General features: G+C 38.3%; 1 protein-coding gene across 3 annotated transcripts in view; it reads left to right on the forward strand.

Moving 5' to 3' along the window:
* APPL1 (adaptor protein, phosphotyrosine interacting with PH domain and leucine zipper 1) overlaps positions 1–10998 on the forward strand; it is a 33842-nt gene extending 22844 nt beyond the window's left edge. For all 3 annotated transcript variants that reach the window (XM_088662309.1, XM_088662310.1, XM_035106372.3), the window contains exons 13-22: positions 1153–1209; positions 2749–2840; positions 4482–4664; positions 5210–5259; positions 6071–6245; positions 6349–6385; positions 6807–6953; positions 7096–7146; positions 8587–8676; positions 10056–10998. In XM_088662309.1, coding sequence (XP_088518435.1) covers positions 1153–1209; positions 2749–2840; positions 4482–4664; positions 5210–5259; positions 6071–6245; positions 6349–6385; positions 6807–6953; positions 7096–7146; positions 8587–8676; positions 10056–10205 — 1032 coding nt within the window. In that variant the 3' untranslated portion in view covers positions 10206–10998. The remainder of the gene's footprint in view (positions 1–1152; positions 1210–2748; positions 2841–4481; positions 4665–5209; positions 5260–6070; positions 6246–6348; positions 6386–6806; positions 6954–7095; positions 7147–8586; positions 8677–10055) is intronic.
* The last annotated feature ends 235 nt before the right edge of the window (positions 10999–11233 follow it).

The raw sequence follows: 11233 nt of genomic DNA on the forward strand, positions 1-11233 counted from the left end.
GAGGAGAAAAGGCTTGTACAGCTGTCAGTGTCATAAGGAGGAACCATTATTCAAATATGAAAATAAAAAGTGCTGAACAAACCACCCTTTATCGGTTGGAACTTAGCTCGCTACAGCTTCTGATTCCTCTTACTGCCCCAGTGTGCAATTGCTTGCTATCAGTCAGGTAATGTGTCATGACATTATGCTGGCAGTTTCACATGGATGTTGATGAAATTGGACAAATATCAGAATTGGGTGCTTAATAGTTATAAGTGGCCAGAGCCCAGATGGTCCAGGGGCCTTAAATTCTACAACAGGTAATTCTTCAGCTTATTATTAGTCTTATTCTGTGTACCATTATGAACAACTGAAATGAGTACAGTGGTACTACTTACGAATGTTTCTACTTACGAACGGAGCTCCGTCCGCCATCTTGGATGCGGTTTAGATAGGATTTTTTCTACTTACGAATTTTTAGATAGGGTTGCTTCGACTTATGAATTTTTTTCTCCCAATGCATTCCTATGGGATTCGACTTGCAATTTTTTTCGACTTACGAATGTACGTTCGGAACACATTAAATTCGTAAGTAGAGGTACCACTGTATTCTCAATAGGTTATTGTAAGGAACTCTTTGTATTTTTGAGCAGGTATGAACAGCTTGCTCAATTTTTATTTTAAAAACAGCATTATCTGGAATCTATACCAGGGGTGGCCAACTCCCAAGAGACTGTGATCTACTCACAAAGTTAAAAACTGACAGTGATTTACCCCCTTTTGGGGGGTTCGGGTCAAAGTTGTTGAGCTTTTTTAGGGAGTAGGGAGGCCCGTTTTTTAGGGGTTCAGGTCAAAGCTGTTGAGCTTCTTTGAGGTGAGCCAATGTTCTATCGGTGATCTACCACAGACGTCCAGTGATCTACCAGTAGATCACGAGCTATCTGTTGGACGTGCCTACTCTATACTGTTGGTTTCCTGTGATTAAACTTTCCATTGTTTCCCCCATGTGGTCAGATGAATCACATTTTTAAACTCCCTGAAAAATGAGCTGCTTCAGAAGTTGAATATGAACATGTAGAGGAAACAAATTACATGGAGAAAATGGAGTAAAAATGTGGAAGAAGGTTTTGCACTAATTTAAACTTAGTTGCACCTCTTGGCTTTCTTTTTCAGTGGATATGTACAATAAACAACATCTCCAAACAGATCTATCTAAGCGAAAACCCAGAGGTAAGGTGATTTATTTCTTCTAATGTCAGACTAAATTTTATTTATAAACATAAATGAAAAGTTAAATTTGTGTTTTAATGAACTTTCCTAATCCAGTCTGTGCTGGGAAATTAAGAAGAGTGTTTTATACATTAGTTCTAGTACGGAGTATGAAACTTCAGGTTTAAACCTACATTTATGATTTAAAGCAACTTACACTGCTTTCTAAGCATACTATGATGCTACTTGCTTGCTTTTGTTTTCCATTTGTTCAGCTTTTCTGTTTCAGTGTTGTAGCTGCCTCAAAGACACAACTAAAACTGTAACTTCGATTTGTCAGTTCATTCATTGTGCAAGCCTAAACTCTTCTTCACCATAATTTGGAATAAAGTCTGAAGCTATAAGTAAACGAATCCTTGACATACCAAAGGCTTGCATGGCAAAAATCATTTACTAAAATTTACCTATAATTTTGCACTTGTGTCTTTAGAAAATGATACAAATTGTATTGTGCAGGGGAAAGTTTCATGGAGTTTCTCCTTCTCAGCCATTATGAAATCAAATGTAATGCTTTGTACTGGAGAGAATGAATGGAACTTGTTAGAGTACTGATAATGAGACAGCCTCAATTATCCAAGATTAATTTTATTTGCTCCATTTTAAATATTTTATACTTTCCCCAGCCAATAAATTAATAAGATTGGAAGAAAAGAAACACTATACAGCCCCCCCCCTTACACACAATTGACTCGTGTGTGACCATGTATATATGTAGCGCTGGTAAATAAATAAATAAATAAATTCAAACCTGGAAATGGTGGGAGAGAGCTGGAGAGTCTTTGTAGCTTGCAAGGAGACTCTCCCTGGAGCCCAAAGAGGACGCCAGTGAGGGTGGTGGAAGCCCCAAAGAGACTGGAGGCACAGTGGGGGCTTTGTTTAAGCAGCTCAGCCTCCCCACCTAACAGCGGGTGTGTGCAGTAGTGCAGCAGCAGTAGCCACTTTTCTGCGCATCCTCCAGGTTCCAGCTGGTCTCAGTGCTGGAAACAGTGTTTTTGGTGTGGATTGGAGAAAAAGTGGCAGGCCATTTAGAGGGTGCTCCCCACTTAATGCAATTTCTGCTTATTCACACAGCAGCCTGGAACATAACACCTATGTAAGTAGGGAGGGGGATGCTTGTATCTATCAGCTTCATAATCAGTATGTGATAAATACACCTCTGCTGTCATTTAGATGTTCATAACTTGCATTTTCACTATAAAGATCACTCTGTATTGGGGAAAGAAATATGTGAAGCAGCTCTGAGATGTGAATTCTTTTCTTGTACAGTAAGGCTCTTTATTCTAGAAATGTGCCATTTGCTCCCTTATGTGTCTACTGCATTTGCCAAAATGCTTACAATGGAGCAAGGTAAAGATTTAAATATAATTATTTATAAAAATAATTTTGAGAGGGTAAAATACAGTTGGCACACAGCTTCTATATGACTGTCTGTGAGAAGTGTATATTCAAATTTAACTGAAAGGAAACTCCTTTTTTTGTCGCCCTTCCTTGCAAACATAGGAAATTGCTGCACGTGTAAATCAGTCGGCTTTAGAAGCTGTTACCCCCTCTCCTTCCTTCCAGCAGAGACATGAGAGCATGAGACCAACTGTGTAAGTTGTAAAACTGCAGACTATTTAAAGATTATGTTCAGTCAGTCCTGGTTATTCCTCCAGGAGCCAGTGGAAGTTTGGATTGTTATTTGGGGTTGATTTAAAATATCATTGAAGGTTACTTAAAGCTTGCAATGAATTGCCATGCATTTCCTCTCAAAGTCAGCTTTGTAAAAACATTTCATTGATGGTCTCTTATTGCAGAAGTGGCTCCTATTGCTTTAGGGAGAGCTTGCTGATAATCTAAATTCTCTGATTTGTCTCAGTATCAATTTGGATTTGTGAAGTTTGTTGACTTGGCTCTTTCTAAAACTGTCCTAGCATACTGGGTTTGGGATGTTCTTCCCCTTCTGCTTTGTATTTCCCTTCTAGCAAGCCTGAAAGTTAGGCTAAGACAGAGTGTCAAGTAATTTTCCATGCAAGCTGTATCAAGTAATTTTCCATGCAATTTAGTCATTTCAGTATTGCATCTTTGCTGATAGGGTTGATGCTTCCAATTGCCCTGTTAAGTGTTTCTGATGTATTAGTAGGTACTATTTGGGAGAATGGTATGTGGGATAACTCTCATAATATTGAGTTCCAGCTGCAGTTAATATTTAATTTCTTTAAAAAGCAAGCTTGGACACTAATTCTTAAGTTACAAAGATATTGTAGAAAATAGGAATGGGAACATTTGGAGAGAAGTATAAAGTTCCTTGTCTTTAAGCAGAGCTAATGGAAAGGAGCTGCAGTCCTATCTTTATACTTCTCTTACAGCTTGATGGAATGGATGCTGTAGGTATGTCACTTTAATAGCCTGTTTGACCTGGACATGATCTGAGGAATTATCACATTATCTTATTTAGGCCCTAGCTTATTATTCTTCATGACCATTCTGTTAAGATTTCTGAAGTGATGGTGAGGGTAACTGTTAGATGGGTGTCCAACAACGTCTGAAGACAGCTCAAAGCCTAACTCCCATCAGCCTTAGCCAGCATGGCCTGTGGGCAGAGATTATGGGAATTGTAGTCCAGCATTTGGAGGGCACTGCATTGGCAATCCTGATTTAGGGTGTTTCTGCAATCCTGAAACTGTTTATTTAAGACCATCATACTGACTTGAAGTGGGATGACTGGTAGGTAGTTTCAGATTGGTAAGTGGGAAGGAAGTGATTACACAGCTTTATCATGTGAGAACTAAGTCTGAGACTGTTAAGCTAGACATGTCAAATACCATCAGTCTATGGCCAGTTTAATCTGTTTCAGGTTTCCTCCAAAAGTGTGAAACTCCACTTGATTGTACTCTGAAATGGACAAATTCTTAAAAGGGGAAACCAATGGATATTGGATATCATGTTAAGAGATGCTATCCTAAGTAACACGCATCATCCGAACAGGAGTTTTGTACATTTTTCTGAATCTATGCCAGGCTATTTCATAGGGCATCCATGGAGACACACCAAAATGAGCAAACAATTATGTGGCAAGAAAAGTGGGGGACACACCTGTAATATAAATCGGTGCCCTCAGAGTTCTGCAGTGTTATTGATGATGACAATGATGATGACTAGGGATTTCCTCAGAATCCACTGAAACATAAAACATTGTATAGTTTGAGACAATTCCTTCTGTTCTTATATGTGTGGTTTTATGTTTTTTTTAGACAGGCTCGTCCTCCCACGACTCGTACTAGCAGCACTGGGTCTTTGGGATCTGATTCAGCATCTCTATCAGCTCTTTCCTTGGACTCTCTTGTTGCACCTGACACTCCTATACAATTTGACATTATTTCTCCAGTAAGCGAAGATCAACCTGGCCAAGCAAAATCCTCAGGGCAGGCAGGCAGGTAAGATAAGAGCAACAAAGGATGTACAAGTGCCAAAACACAACTGAAGCAAATGCTGCTGATTTACAAGATATAATGCCTTCCACAGATGTATCTCAGCCTATGCAGACTAAAGCTCACAATCCTTTATTTGATAATAATTTCTGTGACACTCAAATGTGGTTTACAGAAGATAAAATACATATTACAGCAATTTAAAATGGGGAAACCAAATTGCAGACAATAAGGGAGACGTGTCCAGTGCTACTAGAATTGAGGTACATAAAAATTTCTCATGGGTTGCTTTTGATCTTCTATCTAAAACATTGGTATGGTACTCCAAGCTACTGATCTTTTCACTTGATTTTTACTGAATTTCAGCAGTTTTTCAGTAGATTAGATCTTCAGTAATTCTGTGTTGTGAAACCCATTGTTGCATGTATCATCACATGATCTTAAAATCTTGATCATTGCTTTGTTACAATACAGAATTAGATTATTGGGATTCAGTGTGCAAGAATCACTTTTATTATTATTATTATTATTATTATTATTATTATTGACAGACGAACAAATCCATTTGGAGAATCTGGAGGAACCAAATCAGAAACAGAAGGTAGAGCAAAACTGTACTTAAATTGAAGTTGTATTTAATTATAAACTCTGTAGCCCCCTCCTCCTTCTTCTAAATGTGTCAATGAAAAGTCTTGGCAGACACTTTTGCAATTGAGCCTGAATAGAATTAAACAGTTCCTAGTTGGAGTTTTAATAATTTTCATAGCTAATGCCTCCTAGTAGGGAAGTGTGGTGAGACTAGTGTTCCCCCAGTGTTCCTTTCCATTTCACACCTTGTTCAGCCTAAGGAAAAAATAACTGAAAGCTGGCCATCCTGTTTGCTTGACAAAAGGGTGAAAGACTTTTGATGGTGAGCGATGAAGTGAACCATCTCTCTGTCTGCCTCCTATACCATTAGCTTGAAGGCCTCCATACAGGAGTTTGCATAGACTTTGCTAGCAGCTTGATTTGCAAGGTATGAAGTATTTCCTGAGATGAGGCCAGTATCAGGCTTGTACCAAGGTCAAGCAAGGTTCAAGATGGAGAATCTCATGTCCTGTTTAACCTATGTCAATCTTGTACTTATGTCATGATCTACAGAGTTAAACTATATAATAAGTTTAGATTTGCACACTCCTGCCTACATCTCCAAAGGCAAGGAAGCACAACTTTCATTTGACAGCGGCTCCCCCCCCCCCCCCTTAGATTGGGGAAAGCTTAGATTTGCTATATCCTTTTAAAGTAATTGAAATTTGAATTAAATGTATGAAAATTGGGACAGGGTATTGTTATTCTGTTAGACCAAGGCCACTGGTTTTCTAGAAAGCCCAGACGTTGTTCATATCATTTTGTTTAATATGTGCTTGCTCCAGATTCTATCCTACATCAGCTATTTATTGTAAGATTCCTTGGATCCATGGAGGTGAAGTCGGATGAAAGTCCTGATGTTGTTTATGAAACAATGCGCCAAATACTAGCAGCTCGAGCTATACACAACATCTTCAGAATGACAGAATCACATTTGTTGGTCACATGTGATTGTTTAAAGTAAGTATTCTCATTCCAAACCAGCACATTTGTCAGTGTTTAATTACAGTTCTCTTTTTTTCTTTGTATCATAACTTATAGTTTCTTAAATTAACACTTCTAGGTTAATTGATCCTCAGACGCAAGTTACAAGACTCAGGGTGAGTTGCTAAAATCAAAGCAGTTAAATTATAGAAACATGCTTCATAATACACCAGTACACTTTCTGTTTTCTGACAAATTATAAGTTGCACTCAAGCTTACCTCCCATTTACTATGTGTACTTTTACCACAACTTAACAGGTTCAGGTTCCACATATTTATCATATAACATCCATTCAGTAGTGTCACATTTACACCAGCATTTGTAACTTATAACACTTATAAGTTACAACAGCAGTTGCAAAGTACATGGTATGCCTGGTGCTAAGCATGTATTTCCTTGCCTATAAATCAGATCTGGGGAACCATTGGCCTCCAGATGTTGCTGAACTACAACTCCCATCAGGCCCAGCAACTAATATTAAATATGTTTATCTGGTATTCAATGAACTTTAAAGTTCTATCATTTTTTCTTAACAGTTTCCATTGCCAAATGTAGTTCTGTATGCCACACACCAGGAAAACAAACGCCTTTTTGGATTTGTGCTTCGGACTTCAGCAGGGAGAGCAGACAGTAGACCAACTTCAGTCTGCTATATATTCGAATCAAATAATGAAGGGGAAAAGGTATTTATCGTGCTCCAGCTAAAGTTCTCCAATATGCTAAACTATTCTATACTTGCAGCAATGTGATTTAATTATATATTTAAAGATGGTCACAGTTGATCATGTTTACTGACTGTGTGTTCCTTTCCCGCCTCCCATTTAGATTTGTGACTCAGTGGGACTTGCAAAACAGATTGCATTTCATGCTGAATTGGTAAGATTTTCATTTGATGTAAAATATGTATGCATTCTGTTGGCACCACAGAATTAATGAGCTGAAAGGAACCTGAAGGCCATCAGTTTAGGCATCTTCAATAACACAATATATTTTGCCTATTAACCATTTCTAGCATGTTCTGTAACCAGTTTCTTCTTAAATGTACTATGACCAGTGCTATGGGGCTGCATTTCTTCCAGTGCTTTTTTTCTGGAGAAACATTTCTGTTTCATAAGTTCTTTATTAACAGTGAATGGATGCCAATTGGAAATATATTAAGCAAGCTTGGGAGTTTGAAAGTTTTTTAGTTTTGTTTACTAAACACAAGTAAAATAAAGATGCTAAAGTAGATCACTCCTTAGGCCATCAGAAACTTTTCTGATGCAAGCTGCAAATTATAATCTATGATTTCTTTTTAATTCCAATTTTAACTGATATGGAACATCCATATCACTGACTTTTACAGAGATACCTGTAAGTAAACAGTTTAGTAAAGCAATCAAGATCTGCATTGCATTTGTCATGAGTTGCTAGCTATCGGGAGCTGGAGAAGAAAAACCATATTAACTTCAAAACAAAATTACCGGTAGAAGTGTTCTTTGTGGCTCCTCATTTAACCACCCTGAGCTAGAGAACAGGAATGTATTTACAGCAGGGGTGGCCAACTCCCAAGAGACTGCAATCTACTTACAGAATTAAAAACTGGCAGTGATCTTCCCCCATTTTGGGGGGGTTCAGATCAAAGTTGATGACCTTTTTTGAGGGAGGGGGAAAGCCACAATTTTTAGGGCTACAGGGCAAGGTTGCTGAGCTTTTTTTAGGAAGGAGGAAAGCCCCGTTTTTATGGGTTTGGGGAGAAAAGGGGGAACAGCCAGTCACCGGCAATCAACCGGTTGGACATCCCTGATTTACAGGAACAGAGTTTTAAGCCTTTAAAGGCCATTGTCTCAAATTAAGGACTAGACATGCTGCCTGAAACCACTTTTCCAGTTTTTTGGCTTTACAAATCCCTACCCTCTTTTGAGAACATGCTTCATGTGGTCACTATGAAATCATGCTCAGTTTTCGTTTAAAAAAGCAACAAAAAACTTGGAGCATTGTAAAGTAGGCAGGAAATTCCTTTTCAAACTAGTATTTGGTAGTGTTGCCAACAGTGTCAGGTCTAGAAATTATTTGGTCTGGTGATTTATTGCTTTTCTGCTGTAATCTGATGGTGCAGAAGAATCATGCAGAATCACTCAGGCAGTTCCTTTATTTTGAAGGGCAGCAGCAGATATTAAAAATATTTGCTACTTTCATCAGTTCTCTGAAGTGAACCTTTCCATGGAACATATATACTGTAACATACTAATGCATTTTTTCATCAAGTATTTATGATGTAGTACTGTAAATTACTTTAACAATTATTAATGTGCTGTGCCATTTTTAATTTTCCAGGATCGCAGAACATCGGAGAAGCAGAAAGAAATGGATAGAGTGAAAGAGAAACAACAAAAAGAACTCAGTAAACAGAAACAAATAGAAAAGGTATGTTGTTTGCCAAAGTTTTACCTGGAAAATAACTTGGAAAATACCTGGAAAACAGATTTGTTCTAATGACTAAACCGCAATGCAAATTTAGTTTTAGAATTTGCATGAGCTTGGGCCTTCAGAGATGAAAGTGCTAAAAAAGCGGGTAGATTTTTCTCCCTGTTTACACTGGAGCTTGGATTCACCTAATGAAGTTACAGTAATGGCAGTACATTAGGATAGACAAGGGAAAGCACTACTTCACATAACACATAATGAAGGTTTAGTGTTCACTGCCAGAAAATATGCTGATTACCACAGACTTTGATGGTTTTAAAAGGGAACTGGGTGAATTCATTGAGACCTGTAGAACATCTGCGTTGAGAAGCATTGAAAACTAGTTACTGGAGAAAAGGCAAGCAGTGTGGGAGGCTGGTTGTCTTCATGCCCTGGAGTCTTCCAAGAATTGTACAGTTTTATAACTTGTGGTTTAGTGGCTATAGTAAAATTCATGCTAGTCTTTTATTGTTGAAAATCATTGCACTATTATACATAAGATCATTAAGAGTAGCCCTAGACCAAAGGCCTATCCTATCCCACAGTGTCTGGGCAGATACCTCTGGGAAACCCACAAACTAGACATGATGGCAATAGCCCTCTTCATTGTTTTCCTACAGCTGGTATTCAGAGACATGGTGAGAAATGCAGCATCACACCCTTCTGATTTTGGCTTGCCAGACAGAACAGTCCGCACTCTCTTCCCCCTATAAAGTTTCTTAGTAGTTCTCCTGACTCTCCGGAGTGGTTTTGAGGGAGGCAAAGTGAAAGGAGGCAGGGAAAGCTCTTGAGGGAGCCCTGGCAGTGGCTTCTGCTAATGCTTAAGATCCCTTGAATCTGGGCCATGGTGTCACTGATCCTGGAGATAGTATGCAGCCATCATGACTAGCAGTCATCGATAGCCTTATATTCCATAAATTTGTCCAATCTCCTTTTAAAGTAAAAGTTGGTGGCTACTGCATATCATGTGGTAGCAAATTCCATAGTTTTAGCTGTGCATTGTGTAAAGAAATGCTTCCTGAATCTTTCAGTATTCAACTTCATTGAATGACAATTCCAGATTCTAATATCACTTTCACCATAACATGCATCATTTTATAAAACCGTATCGTATCTTCCCTTACTTCCCTTGTTCACCTTTTTTCTAAAACAAAAATCTCACATTGTTGTAAACTTCCTTTGTAGGCTACCCATTCTGCACCTTACCCAGCTCTGTAATACCTTTTGGGGGATGTGGTGATCAAAATCTACACTGGTATTCCAAGTGTTTCAACAGCATAAATCTGTATAAATGCAATTACAATGGAAAGTCCCATTTAAAAGTGAATGCCTTCTTTCAGGATTTGGAAGAGCAAAGCCGGCTAATAGCTGCTTCTAGTAGAGCCAACCAGAGCACTGGAGAGGGACAATTTGTAGTCCTTAGCAGTAGTCAGTCAGAAGACAGTGATTTGGGAGAAGATGGAAAGAAGAAACGAGAATCTGAAGCATGAAGCATGAAGTGACTCTGGTGTGCAAGTCTTCGGACCGGTTGTCTGACATGGCAAGTCAAAAGTCGGAGAAACAAAGGTGGTGGGTTTGCTTTATTAGATGAAACTCCATTGTGCTTTGATTTTTCTTAAACAGCCTGCTAAATGTGAATATGGACTTTCTTCCATATCATAAGGTACCATGGTGAAACTTAGCAGAAGTATACATGGCTATATATGGATCTTTTCTTTTCTTCACTTGCCTTGCTGTGCAGATAATTTCATGAGGAAAAAAATGGTATAAGGTAAGCATAAGAAATAGACAAAAGCTTTTGTCTTCACTTTCAACCTGCATTGGATAACCATTTAGAGTGTTGTGGCAAAAACAGAGTCCTTTGACTCTTTTAAAGACTTAACAAATTTAATATTATGAAGTGGAGTGTAGTCTACAAAGGGCTCTGCTATAATAAATTTGTTAGTCCTTATTTTTTCAAAGCTCATTTTGATTCCCAAAGATTACTGAGGACAGAAGCAGCGTGCTTGCTTGTAGTTTAAACATGTCTGAAAACGAATTGCCAGCAGAGAAAAGTTCAGGAAAACTGGTAGTGTTGCAATGCTATTTTTACTTGAGAATGTACATGGCGGTACTGCCCTTGGCTATTTTGCATTATATTTCAGAGCACTTTGGTGTGAAGGGTGTCAGAGACAGTAAAGCACATATTAGAGATTAGGCTCCAATTGCAGTATGTGTTTTGGTAACGTACGAATATGTTTTGTAACAAATACAAATAGATGAGAGGAACAGTTTGTATGGAGACATTGCCAACTATTATTTCAGAGAAAACTGATTCTGTGATCCTTGCCCATATTTGCACACTTTCTCTAAATACCGTTTCGCAAGACTTACTGAACAATCCCACATACAACATAAGTGCGTATACAGTAAACCTCCTGAACCATTGAGGAAAATAATGCTGACCCTCTTCTTCTTGATCATTTTTAATTGCAAGTGCATGACAAGTTTAGTTATATCAAACATGCATTGGTCTTTT

The sequence above is a fragment of the Zootoca vivipara genome, chromosome 2, assembly GCF_965207765.1.
Source record: "Zootoca vivipara chromosome 2, rZooViv2.hap1.1, whole genome shotgun sequence".
Taxonomy (NCBI): Eukaryota; Metazoa; Chordata; class Lepidosauria; order Squamata; family Lacertidae; genus Zootoca; species Zootoca vivipara.